General features: G+C 43.6%; 1 protein-coding gene across 1 annotated transcript in view; it reads right to left on the minus strand.

Annotated features, from left to right (window-relative positions):
* The window catches only part of SV2B (synaptic vesicle glycoprotein 2B), a 65160-nt gene that overhangs the window by 19726 nt on the left and 28894 nt on the right, over positions 1-16540 (minus strand). The window contains exon 2 of the mRNA XM_033167049.1: positions 13958-14842. Within this exon, the coding sequence (XP_033022940.1) occupies positions 13958-14450 (493 nt within the window). The 5' untranslated portion in view covers positions 14451-14842. The remainder of the gene's footprint in view (positions 1-13957; positions 14843-16540) is intronic.

The raw sequence follows: 16540 nt of genomic DNA on the forward strand, positions 1-16540 counted from the left end.
ATTTCTGCAGGGTGTGGGTATGCTTGGCAGCTCCCAGCAGGAATTGGCTGGTGTGCCCAAACCAAGCAAGATTGAAACTCCCTGCACACCTGCTGATTTGTAGGGGGTGGGATGGGACAATCCTGTTTTTTTCAGCATTCATACATGCCAGCCAGTTTACAGCAGGAGCTTGCTGGTGCACCCAAAGAGAGCAGGAATGTCATGGGCCAAATGGGGAGGCCTGGAGGGTCAGGTTTGGCTGGATGTGTTGCCCACCCTAACTCTGTATCAAATGCTGGCTTTGGAACGAATTCAGTTATCCTGACTAGTCAAAAATTCGAACCCAAAACGCTTTGCTAAATTAAAAAGCAATGCAGCACAATAATAATAATATATAAGAGAAACAGTGGATGATTTCATAACAAAAGCCCTTAAAGCTCGTGGTAATCAGACTTTGGAAGAATCCATAAATACTTTAATTTCTCCTAATAAGAATGTAAGTAAATCCCTTCGTAGTGCATCACACAGTATTTAAGGTTTTTCAGGATGTTGGCAGCAAGCCAGCTGCAGTTCCCTTTCATTTATTCATTATTCCACTTTTTTTCCAAGGGGATTGTTATTCAATGGATTGATCATGCATGCAACTATAGATGACACACACGCAAACACATCCATTACAGAGTGTACTCTGCAATGAGATCTTGAAACCCAATTCACAGCTGGTTTGTAAGCTGTATGCATAAAAGGGTCCTGATCACTGTATGGATTATTGGACCCTGGGGATTGGCAATTGGCAACCCTCAAGCTAAATTCAGCCCTTGGAGAGATGCCATCTGCCACTTGTCCCTCTCCCTATTGAAGTGGCCAACCGTCATTGCCGTTTGGTGCTTCACGAATGTCTTTTTGAGACAGGGGTGGGCAGAAGTCAGGTTGGGATGTCCGAGTAGAAGTCTGCAAGATTTGCAACAAACTGGCTTCCAACACCAGTTGTTTAGCAACAGTAACAACAAAGGGCCTTTCTTCCTGTGACTGTTGGGATAGCTCAGCCATTAGCGCATGAGACTCTGAAGGTCATGGCTTCGAGACCCACATGGGGCGAAAGATTCCTGCATTGCAATGGCTTGGGCTACATGACCCTCAGGATCCGTTCCAACTCTACAGTTCTATGATTCTATGATTCCCCCATAAATTAGGCTGCTGAAATGATAAAAGATAGCCAGGAGAGGCCTTTTCTGTCACCTCAGTTCTGTTCTGGTGAGACAATGCAGAGCTTAAGAACATAAGCCTGCTTGGTCAGTCCAATGGGTCGGCATCCTGTTCTCACAGTGGCCAACCAGATGCATGTGGGAAGTCCACAAGCCACGTTGATGAATCAGTGGTCTGATTTGGTGTGAGATTCATCAGAGCTGTGTTCTCTCCTCGTTTTCAGAAGCAGCGTGCCTCTCATTATCAGCTGCTTGGAATTGCATAGGCATAACTCAGGTTTGGGTCCTGCTTGCTGGCTTCCCACTCAGGCATCTGTTTGCCCACTGTGAAAACAGGATGCTAGATTAGATGGGTCTTTGCTCTGATCCAGCAGTCAGGCTCTTCTCATGTTTATGTGCTAAAGCTCCATCGCTCAACCTCTGCCCCAACCCCTCTCCGATATGGGGATAGTGGCCCACTGGTTAGGGCTGTTATAATGTTTACTGGGTGGGTGGGGACACTGGTGTCCTCCAGATGTTAAACTCCAGGTGCCATAGTCCCTGACAATTAACCATCCTGGCTGGGGCTGATGGGAGTTGGGGTCCAACAACCTCTGGTAGTCCAGAGGTTTGTCTCCCTTGGTTTGTTGCAGTTTGCTTTGTGTGATGCCTCTGGCTTAACCCCTTAGGCTTTCCACCTACACACACAACATGAAACTAAACCAAAGTTTGCAGAATTCATCCCTTGTTACTCATCCTTTCCCCTCCTTCTTCTCCCTCCCCTACTGTTGAAAAATAAAATGTAAGTTCCTTGGGGCAGAGACAAACGCCTATTGCTTGTGCTACTCTGTCAAACGCTGTCAACAGTGAACTGCCATGCACAAAATATAATTATGTGAAGCACCTTTTTCAGTTAGGACAGCTGCTGGGAGCTGTCGCCCAAAGTATCTGGAGGGCACCAGACTGGGGAAGAGCTGTACAGAAGCATCACCTGATCCCATCAAGGAAGTTCATGCATTCTGCCTGAGTGCATGCTCTTGCTCCCAGATTAAAAACTGAACGGCCAGGCTGGATAAATTGCTTTCTGCAGAGAAAATCCAACTTCCCAGCTGTTCATCCTAAGCTCCTTAAAAACGGAAGCAAACACAAACGTATCTGATCCAGTGAGCCAACCCATCCATTTTGCTTTTAACAAAAGAACACGTGCTCATTCGAACACTAATGTGCTTCCCTGGCAGTCTGTGTGGATACTGCCCAGGGTTGTTGTCAGGGAATAGTCTAGGGATCCGGGGTCTTTTGTGCAATCTCCAGCCTTTTCCCCTACTTGTGGTCTCCCTACAGCCACTTGGTGATTATAGGATGCAGGAATAGATGGGTCTTTGGTTTGATCCAGCATGGCTCTTTTCGTGTTCTTGAAGTCCCAGGTCCAAGTCCTGACACCTCCAAATAGGACTGGCAGAGGCCGCTGACTGAAACCCTGGAAAGACCCTGCCCCTGGGAGGGTTACCAACATCTGGTGCTCTCCAGATGTTGTTGGACTTCCAACTGCCATCAGCTCTAGCCAGCATGGCTAATGCTAAGGGGTGTTTGGAACTAGTGTGCCACAACTTCCAGCTAGCACCACGTTGGCTATTCCTAGTTGGACCAGTGGTCCAATTCAGTGAAAGTATGTTCCTAAAAGGAGGGTGCTTCTTCTATGATTCAGCACATGCTTTGCATGCAGAAAGGGAGGAGGTAGTTGTCCTCCTGTCCTGTTTATTGGTTTCCCAAATGCATCTGGATGGTTAAATGGGCCATTGATCTGCCAATGCTCTTCTAATGATCTCAGAGGTCAGCAACTGCAAAGTCTTCATCTTCACATGGTCCCCTGAGTGACCCTATTTGGCACTCTGATCTCCCTCTGCTCTGATGTGTAGTGGTTAAGAGTGGTAGACTCGTAATCTGGGGAACCGGGTTCGCGTCTCCACTCCCCCACATGCAGCTGCTGGGTGACCTTGGGCTAGTCACACTTCTCTGAAGTCTCTCAGCCCCGCTCACCTCACAGAGTGTTTGTTGTGGGGGAGGAAGGGAAAGGAGAATGTTAGCCGCTTTGAGACTCCTTCGGGTAGTGAAAAGCGGGATATCAAATCCAAACTCTTCTTCTTCTTCTTCTTCTTCCTGGTAGACATGCGGGTGAATGGAGAAGAAAACCTTCCTTCCTCTCACAAACATTCCTCGATCCCCTCTCTCTTTTACAACATGAGCATGATGGATACATTTCAAAACAAGCTTCCCTCCCTCACATTACATGCATTTTTGCATGAACACCAGTGTTTCCTAGAGCAGGGTTTCCCAAACTTGGGTCTCCAACTGTTCTCATCATCCCTGACCACTGGTCCTGCTAGCTAGGGATAATGGGAGTTGGAGTCCAAAAACAGCTGGAGACCCAAGTTTGGGAAACTCTGCTTTAGAGGTATCTATATTTGGGGGGGTAGGGGCTGGGGGCCCCTTATGCCTCAAAAGCATGGAGGCAAAGAATGGATCTGAGTGCAGCTTGCCTCCAGCATCTGGCTCCTTCTCCTCCTCCTTCTGCCATGGAGGGGAAGGAGAGTCGGAACACCCTCTTACTGGTGGTAGGACCAAAAGGAGGTGGAAGAGGAGCTGCAGGCTATTGAGCCATGTGGCTGCTGCATTTGGCTCTGCCCCCAGCTCTTCCAGATGTCCTGACCTCATGCGTGCTGACGTCGGGACATCGGTATGTCACAAACATGAGAAGAGCAAGATAAAAATGCTTCACATAATTAAATTGGAATACATGCAAACATACATAGCCCCTATTACACTGACTATCAGCTCTACAAATAGATTTTGGGTTAGTTATATGCCCTTGAGGCCAGCAACCCAAGTTCAGGACTCATTCTGTTATTTATTCAAAATCCTGCCATATATATATATACTTTGTATTGACATCGAGCAGTTATGAAAATCTCCCTAGCCAGGCATAGCCTAAAGCACTTGCGTCATTTAAAATTTCAAGGTGGGTGGGAACAGAACAGGGCAGATTTCTGGAGGAATGTTATTTCTACAATCCAGGTTTCCTCCCCCACTCATGCTGTGCGGTAGTCCAGGCACATTGAAATGACTAATTATTCTAACTAAGCCTGGGTTCGTTCTTCATCATTTTACTCTGTGGAAGAAGCCTGGAGGGGGGAGGGCAGCTGTCTCTTGCAAATTGCAGGGGAACTTCTTCCAAACTGGCTGAGAACAGCATCTATGCTTAAACCAGCCACTTAAGTCACTTTAAAGCCAATATAAATTAATAGGGATGGGCTATCCTGAATCTGCTCTTGGGTGCTCTGTTTTTTTTCCAGCACTGCTATTCTGAAAATCCCTCCTCCATCCCTCCCTCCCCAACCATTCTCCATCAATTAATGGAACAGGAAATGGCAATCAAACATTATCAAAGGTGAAGAGGGGAAAATGGTGAAATTCTCAGTGGTGGGGTTTGATGTTTCATGGTACTTATCTCATTTTTGAGGTGACCAAATTGTGTTTGTGAATGTAGTTTCATTATCCTGCAACTACATGTTGGATCAAGCCAATGGCCCCTAATCCAGCATCCTGTTCTCACAGTGGCCAACCAGGTGCCCTAACGGGAAACCCACAAGCAGGACCCAAGCACAAGTATACCTCCTGTGGCTTCCAGCAACCAATATTCAGAATTATTATTGCATCCAATCATGGAGGCAGAGCATAGTGGCCTTAACCTCCATCAATTTGTCCAATCCTATTTTAAAGCCATCCAAGCCAGTGGCCATTGCTGCCTTCTGTGGGAGTGAATTCCAGAGTTTAATTATGTGTTGTGTGAATAAATATGTCCTTTTATCTGTCCTGAATCTCCCCACATTCAGCTTCCTTGGATGTCCATGAGATCTAGCCTTATGAGGGAGGGAGATTATAGATGATAGATATAGATAGATAGATAGATAGATAGATAGATAGATAGATAGATAGATAGATAGATAGATAGATAGATAGATAGATAGTGTCAGGAAATCCCCCTCGCCGTGGCTGGCTGAGTCGCGGGAGCGTTTGCAGTATAGGGACCCACCCCCACTGTTTACCAGTTCGAGCAGCCCCTCCTCCTCCGGAAGCGACCATTCCTCAGGAGGGGAGGGGGAGCTCGAGGCAGGAAGGCGGTGCAGGGGCTTTGCTGAGGTCGCTGAGCCTGAACACAGCAGGGAAAGCAGGGAACGGGGTCAGGTTCCCACGCTCGCAGGTCGCAGGCAGGAAGGATGTGGAAGGCAGAGGCGGGGGTTCAGAATCCCGCGCCTTTTTTGCTGGACAAAGAACCAGAAGGGGTCATTCCTGGACACTGCGGAGGATTGAGATGGACGTTTGAACTTTTGCTCCACTGTATATAGTTTGACAATAAAGTTCTTTCGTCTGGCGTCTCACTCATGAGCAACCACTTACAGCTAAGTAGGTAGGTAGATAGATGATTGATAGATCTTTTGGGAATCATTTTGGTTTTTAAAAATTTGTATATTTCCCTTCATTCAAAGATCTTAAGAGAGGTTCACAGTATAAAAATAGAAAAGAAAAACACAAAATACATAATAAAAAACAAAAACACAACAAACCCATACCACCCCACAAACACACTTAAAAGGGCATAGAATTTTAATCAGCCAAAGGCCTGGTTGAAGAGAAATGTTTGCGCCTGGGACCTAAAGATTTACAGTAGTACCTTGTTTTTTGAACTTAATCCATTCTGGAAGTCCATTCAACTCCCAAAATGTTCAAAAACCAAAGTGTGGCTTCTGATTGGCACAGGTGCCCCAGAAACAATAGCAGACAACCGCATCAGATGTTCAGCTTCCGAAAAACGTTCGAAAACCAGACACTTACTTCCAGGTTTTCAGCGTTCGGGAGCCAATTTGTTCGTCAACTAAGCTGTTCGACAACCAAGGTTCCACTGTATAATGAAGGCACCAGGCAAGCCCCCCTGGAGAGAGCACTTCACAAATGGGGAGCCACTGCTGAAAAGGCCTATTCTCTTTTGTCATGCCCTGGACCTCTCATGGAGGAGGCACCCAAAGGAGGGCCTCAGATGATGATTGCAGGGTCCAGGTTGCTTCATATGGGAAGAGGCAGTCCTTGAGGCATTGTGAGCCTAAGTCATTTAAGGCTTCATAGGTCAAAACCAGCAATTTGAATTGGGCCCTGAAACTAATTTGCAGCCAGTGCAGTTGGGCCAGGATCAGTGTAATATGCTCAAACCTTCTTGCCCCAGTGAGAATCCTGGCTGTCAAATTTTTCACCAGGCTAAAGTTTCTGAACCATCTTCAGAGGCAGCCTCATGTATAACACATAACATTAGGCTACCCTGTGCAGATAGAGGGCCACCAGCCAAAGTTGATAGAAGGCACTCCACACCACTGCAGCTACCCGAACCTCAAGCAACAGCAAAGGATCCAGCAGTACCCCCAAGCTACATAGCTGCTCCTTCAGAGGAGGTGTAACCACATCAAGAGCAGGCAACCTCCCATCTATCCAGTTTAGGGGAAAAACCCACTAAAAGTGCCTCAAATCTTATCCCGATTGAGCTTCAGTTTGTTAACTCTCATCCAGACTATTACCAAGGGAAGACATCCATTGCCACACCTGGAAAAGTAAAGCTATGTGTCAACCTATGCCCTTTTAAAATGTGGTGTTTTTTTAGGGGTGAGGGGGCTATTGGGATGTTGTTTTTATTTTTATTATGTATTTTGTGGTTTTTAATATCTTGATTTTATTCTGTGAACTGCCCTGAGAGCCCTGGGTATAGGGCAGTATATAAGTTTAATAATAATAATAATAATAATAATAATAATAATAATAATAATAATAATCAGCGTATTGCTGACAAGTCTAGATAACCCCACTCGGTGGTTTCATGTAGATGTTAAACAGCATGGGCGATAAAATCGAACCTTGAGGAACCCCACATTGAAGGTTCCACTGAGCTGAAGAGCACGCCCCAAGCATCACCCTCTTGTTCATTTCAAGTTGGTAAGCAAATTATGAACCCTTTCAAAATAAATAAATAAATAAATAAATGTAAGAATAGCATTGGGTTGATTAGACCGCAACTTTGCATACATCTGAGCTTTATTGTAAGTATTACTGTCTTTACCCTGTGTGTTTCCCTCTGATTTCACTACTTTCACTCCATACACACAATGCATGAACCTGCTAGCTCAGGATAATACTTTGTGACCTCTGATTCAGATGCATCTGACCTAGTCCACAAAAGCTTGTGTCATAATGAAATCTGTTCGTCTTTAAGGTGCCACAACACTCTGTTTTTGAGGCAGAACACGGAAAGTGTCACAAACTTCTGGTAGAACACTCTGCTGGTTTGCAGTAGACCAGAGACAGTTTTTTATTCCTTATTATTTAACAAAAGCAACAAAACAACTTTCCACATCTAAACTAGAATACTGAAACAAAGAAAACTCCAGGAGTGGACTTGTGCAGGAAAAGGCCATAAGTTCATTTCAGTTCTGATGTCAAAAAAAAAACAAAAACAAAAAACAAATACCTGGGCTCAAAATGTGTTCAGGAACACAGCGGTCTTTCATTCTAACTCTATGTTTTTTGTAACCGACTTTGGAGTTCTGGTAAAAACATAAAGTAGGTCTGACAAATCTGAAGTCTGTGCCCTCATCAGCTGACCTAACAATGGTTTCTAGTCTTCTCTACAAAGCTCTTCTCCATCATCATCATCATCATCATTCTCTCTCTCTCTCTCTCTCTCTCTCTCATTTTCTCCACTGCCTCAGTTCAGCCTTGGATAGAGTTTTTTTTCCATACTCACAGCCTGATCAGTGCAATCCTGCCAGGGCCACACATAAAACAATGCTGGGCAGACTGTTCTCTTAGCATTGGGCCAAAGGAGACAGTGACATCTGGCAGATTGGAACACAAATAATCCCAGCTGGGACAAGCATGCTGGGCTGAATCGCCCCTGCCAGGTGCGGAAATATCCGACTGATTTATGAGACTCTGAAAGGGAAAGCGTAAAAATGGAAAGGCCTTGGATCCTCTAGCATTTCTTTGTTTGAATAAACAGAAATGGACACAAGCTTAAAGACCTGCTGCAACCTAGGTAAAAGAAGAAAATGAAGTGGAGCAATCTGGAATCATATATTTGTGGCGCAAGGTGCAATTCAGGGGAGGAAATTCAATTCACTTTGAATTTTAAGGCAAACTGACCTAATTCACGCTTTCCAAAAAAAATACAAGAACTGAAACACAGTCACCATATGGTCCACCTTTCAAAATTCACACTTTTCTGAATTTTGCAGTGCACTTCTCCAACCTTGCAACTTTTACAAAAATGCATATATTGGGGAAATGCATGCATTTGGGGGGGGGGGGAATAGTGAAAATAACTTTCAAAAGTGTTATATTTGAGGAAACTGCTTGCCAAAAAATAAAAGTGTAAATGACTCAAAACTGAATACAGAAATGTATTTACCAGGAAATTTTTGCATGAAAATGCAGACCAATTTTCATTCACAAACTGCTACAGGAACTGTTTTGGGGGAAGCCATGGCTGTTTAAAGTGGCATGATGCTGCTTCAGCTGTATAGTGCAGATGTGCTAAGATAGATAGATATAGGGGGCATCCAACAAAATTATACTCATAGTAGACCTACTGAAATTTATGGACCCAAGTCCACTTATTTAAATGGGTCTATTCTGTGACTTAGCTGGACACACACACACACACACACACACACACACACCTATCTATTATCTATCTATCTATCTATCTATCTATCTATCTATCTATATCTATCTAATCTCTATTCAAAACAAAATAAAAAATAAAAAAATCCTTCCAGTAGCACCTTAGAGACCAACTATGTTTGTTCTTGGTATGAGAGCTTTCGTGTGCATGTACACTTCTTCAGATACACTGAAACAGAAGTTACCAGACCCTTATATATAGTGAGAGAGTGAGGAGGGGTATTACTCAGAAGGGTGGTGGGAATGGGTGATTGGCAAGGGGTGAGATGGCTAAAGATAACTTTGTCATGTATCCAATGACAGATAACAATCCAATGTCTTTGTTCAGACCAGGTCTCTCCATGGTTTTAAGATTGGTAATGAGTTGCAATTCAACAACTTCTCATTCCAGTCTATTTCTGAAATTCCTTTGTATTAAGATAGACATCACAAAGCTATCTTTAGCCATCTCACCCCTTGCTTTTTTTTCTTTAGACTAATTGCAGTCGTTAACAGTCATCAACAGGTTTTCCACATCCATCAGCCAATCACCCATTCCCACGACCCTTCTGAGTAATACCCCTCCTCACTCTCTCACTATATATAAGGGTCTGGTAACTTCTGTTTCAGTGTATCTGAAGAAGTGTGCATGCACACGAAAGCTCATACCAAGAACAAACTTAGTTGGTCTCTAAGGTGCCACTGGAAGGATTTATTATTATTATTATTATTTTACTATGGCAGACTAACATGGCTACCTACCTGTAACTGGAACTACTGGTATATCTCTATTGTTACTTTTAATGGTAGCAATTACATTGAGCCTTCGTGTGCATGCACACTTCTTCAGATACACTGAAACAGAAGTCACCAGATCCTTAAATATAGTGAGGGAGTGGGGAGGGATATTACTCAGAGGGTGGTGGGAATGGGTCGTTAACAGTCATCAACAGGTTTTCCACATCCATCAGCCAATCACCCATTCCCACCACCCTCTGAGTAATACCCCTCCCCACTCCCTCACTATATTTAAGGATCTGGTGACTTCTGTTTCAGTGTATCTGAAGATGTGTGCATGCACATGAAGGCTCATACCAAGAACAAACTCAGTTGGTCTCTAAGGTGCTACTGGAAATAATTTTCTATTTTGTTTCGACTATGGCAGACCAGCACGGCTACCCACCTGTAACAGCAATTACATTGTGATGGTAAATCATCTTAATCCGTAAAGGATTGATTAAGATGTAGTCTAAAAAGAAACAGATCCCTTTAATTATGCTTTCCCCCCCTCTCTTTTTTTTTTACAGAAGACCTTTTGTAACATTCCATTGTTCCTTATTCTAACAAAGATCCATTGGAGTCAGCTCTTTCCCTCTTCTCTCCCCCCACTCACTCTTAAGTTACTCACTTTGTCTTTCTCCTTGTGTCCCCCTCCTTAAAGGTCTGGGCAAAGAGATGTCCTTCTCATGCATTAACATGAGGACAAAGCCAGAAGGCTTACTCCTATCCAGCTGGAACGGAACCAGTCCTGCCTCCTAATCAAAAATATGGCTTGAAAGAGGGCCAGTGGAGAGTATTATACCAAATGAACTCCCGGGTGTGAAAAAGAGGTAAGGAATAAGAAGCCTGGCACAAAAATGGAAACAGGATATATTGCCGATGAAAGAGGAGTGGATTATGAAAATATTGGAATATGCGGAGTTAGATAAAATGACAGGGAGAGTTAGAGAACAGCGAGATCAGAAATTTATTGAGGATTGGAGAAAATCTGTAAATTATTTGAAGAAAAATACACAATTAAGTACGTTAGTAGGATTGCAGGAGGCTTTGTAGTAAAGAATAAATATTGTTGTATGATGAAATAAGCAATGATTATGTTAGTTATGAATATCAAAGCAATAATATATGGAATAAATATAAAAACAAAGACGGGAAAATTTTGGAAACCATATGGAAGGCTTGAGGGAAGTCCTGGCCTAAGGAGGCCAAAATACAAAATGTTCAACAAGTAATACATTGTAAATATATTGTATGTTTGTAAAACTGAATAAAAAGGATTATGAAAAAAAGGAATAAGAAGCCATGCACGTCTAGCACTGAGATGCAACAGTCATTCAAACACAATAATGGAGAAAGGGTGCAAACTAATCTTAAGGTATGGAAATTGAGTAACGGAGAGATACTAAAATGGACAGATCCAAAATCTACTGTAGGGCAATACTGATGACTCTTTGACTTTGCGGGTGGGAAATCAAAATGCGGAAGCTATATTTATGCATTTTGCAGGGTTGGGCCTTGGCTGTGGCAGCCTCTCCTCTACCTTGCCTGTTCTCCAGCAGCCACTGTGAGCTGCCCAAGGGAGGAAGCTGGCAGCAGCGGCCATGGAGAGGCAACAGGGGAGCTTGTTCACAGTCACCACTGCCACCCCTGCCGCTTAGGACAAGCACTGGCTCATCCACCTCCCTGGTGGCGATGGCATTGGTGGGGGAAATAGGGACATTCTGGGATCAGATCAGAAGCCATGGTGGCTTTTGTAATTCCGGCATTGACCCTAGAAAATAGGGATACTTTGAGGGTATGGATCATAGCCATCATGGCCGAATCCTCTTGGAGACAGAGAACTGGGCCAGATGGTCCCCTGTTTCATCTGATCAAGCAAGGCTCTTCTTCTTTTCTTTAAAAAAAATATGTTTTTTTAAAATGCTGATTAGTTTGTGGAACAGCATCTTCAAACTACAAACATTATTTGAACTCATCGAACTTGCCATGTTTGGAAATTGGAAGAGGGAAAATGGGGCAAACCTATTTTCACACATTACTAAATATTTAATATTTTGCCATGGAGAAAAATATCTGCAGTTTGGACCTGTGTGCCATGAAAAAATGCAAAATGTTCACTGTGAGATATGCAGTTTCTCCCCCCACCCCCACCCCCAGGAGAGAGTGAGAAAGAGTGGGGGGAAATCTATTTATAATATCAGGCCATCTGCTTTCTTGTTTAGTCAACTCCCTGGTGTGTTTGTGTACGTCTTGTTGGCATGATGGACAATCTAGCATATACGTTGTGCAGATTGTTGGAATTGCAGCAGCAGGGATCATTATGTGTGTGACTTAAGGGTTAATTCTGTTACTGTTAAAGTCAGCTAGCCAAGAGGAGGACGGGTGAAAGTGTTGCTTAGCAACCAGGAAGAGTGGCAAGATCTTCACACTGAGGTAGCACACACCCCATTGGCTATGTAGTTCTGAGGGAGATTTTCCCTTGTGTGTTTGGATGAATGTCTTCTTGCTATGTGCAAGGCTTGAACTAAGAACGTTTCCACACATGTTCACATACCTCTCTCTATCCTCCATCCAGGCAACTAACAAGCATTCTCAGAGTTAAAGGATACATTCCACCCTGGCAAAAACACTCAAAGAGTGTGCAGAGAGGGGTGGTGGCCTGGGAATATTTCCCAAGGGCCAGTTAGCCTGGCCCCTCTTCTGTTTTACTTGGTTAGCAGCTGGGATCGAGCTGAATGCCTGTTCATTCCTGTCATATGTGTCACACCAGATTTCCCAAAGAGAGTTCTGTCCCCACATTCATAATCATGTGTAGAATTTGGCTTAATGAACCTGCCTGAAACTTTTCAAATACATTATCAACAATCATCCTTACAACAACTTTATAAGGTCGGTCACCGTAAATGATAATTCACACAACAACTAAGGTTGAGAGATAGTGGATTCCTAAGGCCACCCAGCAGGTTTCTGAAATTTAGCTGCTCTGGCTCCTACCTCACATGTCCAACCATTTCATTAAATCAGGGGTCAGCAAACTTTTTCAGCAGGGGGCCGGTCCACTGTTACTCAGACCTTGTGGGGGGCCAGATTATATTTTTGGGGGGAAATGGATGAATTCCTATGCCCCACAAATAACCCAGAGATGCATTTTAAATAAAAGCACACATTCTACTCATGTAAAAACACCAGGCAGGCCCCACAAATAACCCAGAGGTGCATTTTAAATAAAAGGACACATTGTACTCATGTAAAAACACGCTAATTCCTGGACTGTCTGCGGGCCAGATTTAGAAGGCGATTGGGCTGGATCTGGCCCCTGGGCCTTAGTTTGCCTACCTATGCATTAAACCAACCCTGACAGTTCCCCTTTTCAAAAAGCTTTTAAAGGTGGAGAGTCTTATCTCTGTCTGGATCTGTATTGGATATGAAATTGTTTGGATATATGTTTTTTCATAGATAATCACTTCAGGGTGTTTCATGGAAAGGAAGGAAGGAAGGAAGGAAGGAAGGAAGGAAGGAAGGAAGGAAGGAAGGAAGGTTAATTAAAGCAGGGGTGGGTAACCTTTGACCCACAGGCTTAAATTGGTCTGACCAGCATCCTCAATTGGCCTGCGAGGCCATTTCAGCCAAGCCACACCTAAACCCGATCTATGTATATGCATATACAAGTGCTGCCCAAAGGGCTTATTGGGTTCCATTGGTGAGAAGAAACACTCCATTTTGATAAAAAGCATTTCACCCCTTCCTAAGGAGGAGGTTTATATTCAAAGCACTTCCTCCAGCACTTTGAATGTAAATTCCTTTCTCTGCAAGACTTCAAAGGGCCTTCTCTAATTGACCACCAGCTGATTACTCGGAACAGTGAGGTTCTTTGAGATGCAACCCCATGCATCTTCCAATGAGGTTCTTTTATAGCAATGTCTTCTGAACTTTGGCAGGTGTCAATCGCCTGATGTCATTATGGTACCATACAATTGGCATGAGGGCATCCCACCCCCTGTCAAAGTTGGCCTGTTACAAGTAAGGAGAGAGAAAGATCTGCCCTCTCCCCCCACCCCACCCCAAAATTTTATCTGTAAGGAGAAATTTGAGGAAGCCACCAAGAGTATGTTCATTCAGCTTTGACTCCTAGTGGGTCTGCACCCTACTGGGAGCTGGAGGAAATTAAGAATCAAATAGAGGATGCTATTCTAAGCAGTTTCAAATTATCCTACAGCTAGTCTCATGGCATATGGTTGAAGAGAAGAGGGACTTACCTAGCATTCCTTTGTTGGAGCGTGACAAGCACATATCCTTCTCAGCACTGGGTAGAACGAAGCCAACCACAAAGACCTCCACCCCATCTGCCATCAGTGCCAAGCCGAGGACAGTAAACAGCATCCATTGGAAGCGTCCATGACCGCATTCCTCAATGATGTTTTCGTACTGGTGGGCCAGCTGCTCCTCATCCTCCATCTTCTCCGCCATGAGGTCGGCATGGTCTCTGAACTCATCAGCCACCTCTGGGGCTTTCTTCTTCTTCTGCTTCTTGAGGTCGTCTGGGTGAGGGATGCCCTGGTACTCTCCTTCATAGACTTCATCATCTTCATCGTGCCCTTCAGTAGCATCACTTTGAGCATCTTCCTCTTGACCAGGCTCCTCCCCACTTTGATAATATCCATCATTGGGAGCATAACCTCCATAGCCGCCATCTTGGTACCGATAATCATCGGAAACTTGGTTCACTTTGTTTCTTTGGCCATCATCCATTTTGAGTCTATATGTCTAGATATATTTAGCACAGTGTGTGGTTTTTATACTCTAACGTACTATATGCTATTTCTTTTTTTTTAGTTGTCCAATTTGTGCTGTTAGCTACACAAGCATAGCTTCTCCTTTGGAGACTGTCTTGATGTACAATAAAAATGCCACAATTCTGAGAAAGCTCTCTGCTGGCGTTGTTGTCAATTAGGAATGGTATCCTCCCAGAGAACCATTGTTTGGTACTTTTAAAAAAATCTCAGCACTGCCTTATCATCTGTTTGACTTCTTTCAGCTATCAAGAGATATGGAAGGGATCAGCAATTTGGTATGACCAGGAACTGGTGGGGTTTGGCAGGTTGTTGACTTTACTGATTCATTCTGCCATGGAAGGTCAAGCCCTGGGGAAGAAAGAGAAAACAACAATGACTTGAAAATGCAAGGAAAGGTCTCAGCAAAAGGCAGGCTGCATCTGATGGCAAGCTTGTTTTTAATTGCAGAGGCACATAAAGAATATTATGGCACACAGACATAAAGGTGCATGTATCTTATTGGTAGAGACAGTAAAGAAATTCATTTGGTTCATTATTTTTTTAAGAGAACCACCTGATTTGCACTGATCGGCTCCCAGCTCAACTAATGTATCAGATGTGTATAAAATGCATATTTTGGGTTAAGATGCATACAAAAAAATGTGCATTTTAGGAAAGTGTGCATTTTCCCCAAAACGCATATGTTGCGGTGGGAAATGCATATGAGCACAACACAATTTTTCATGCAGATTTTTTTAAAAAACAAAGAAACATTTCCAGATTGATGATGAAACACAACAGAATACAATTACAAAAGTGACATGAACTGTAAGTGGACTGATATATTCGTTCCTAGATATCTCGGTAAACTAGCTGTGTGACTTATTTATTTATTTACAGCATAAAAACACACACAAACAAATATGTCAAGCTTACAGTTTACAGTATAAAAACACAGAATGCATAACATAATAACAAATGAAACAATACCCACCCACCGACAGTTTGAAAGACCATAGATGGTTTAATTAGCTAAAGGCCTAGGAGAAGAGAATATATATATACACATATTGCCAGAGAATATATATATATATACATATATTGCCAGGTGCCTAAAGATGTGTAATAAAGGCACCAGGTTAGCTTCCTTGTGGAGAGCATTCTACAAATGGGGAGGCACTGCAGAAAAGGCCTGTGTTGCCACCCTCCAGACCTCTAATGGAGGGGGCACACAAGGACTTCTATGATTCTGTTATAATTCAATAGATTAGGTATCACTGCTTGTATTTTAAAAGAAACCACCAACTAGACATTCAATAGACATTCAAGTGTTTCTGCAATGAATGATGAAATATCTGAAGGGAGAGGAAGGACCAAAGGTGATTTCCAGAGGTTTCTTGGTGTCAGGGTGGGGTAGTCAAGTTCCATTGCCCTTCATAACTCCTTAGCACCCTTCCACAAGCAAAGGGAACATAAATCATGTGCAAAATAAGTCCAATTCTGCCAACAAGGAAATTCCAAGGCAGTAGCTTTGAAGAAACAGTCAAGGAAGGAAGGAAGGAAGGAAGGAAGGAAGGAAGGAAGGAAGGAAGGAAGGGGGAAATTCAGCTAGACTTGGTGGAGCAGCTCACAGATAGGAGAAACGGGGTAGATGAAATGTTTTCCACAGATACTGCAGCATCTTCAAGAAGACAAAAATAAATGATTGAGACAGCTTGCCAATTGCTTACATGTTTCCCTCACTACCACAAGCACGGCATCTCAGTACAGCACAGTTGTCCCCAGAACACTGGGAGAAGTCCAAGTTCTACCAACAGCCGGACGTTCTGCTTTCTTTAAAAACAAGTTGTGAGCAGTAGTGGGCAGGGAGGAGAGGCAAAAAGTGTGTGAGAAGTAAAATTGGTGTGGCAGTGGATGGAATGCAAAAACCAGATTTATACCTAGAGAGTGGGGTAGGGGCTCCAACTTGAGCTCAAGATTGAGGGCCCCCGGCGTGTGTTGCTCATGTGTGATGTCGTGTGTGTGGCACATGACATGCACACATCACATCATTGGGAGGAGGCTGAG

This window comes from Lacerta agilis, chromosome 13 (assembly GCF_009819535.1).
Source record: "Lacerta agilis isolate rLacAgi1 chromosome 13, rLacAgi1.pri, whole genome shotgun sequence".
Classification (NCBI taxonomy): domain Eukaryota; kingdom Metazoa; phylum Chordata; class Lepidosauria; order Squamata; family Lacertidae; genus Lacerta; species Lacerta agilis.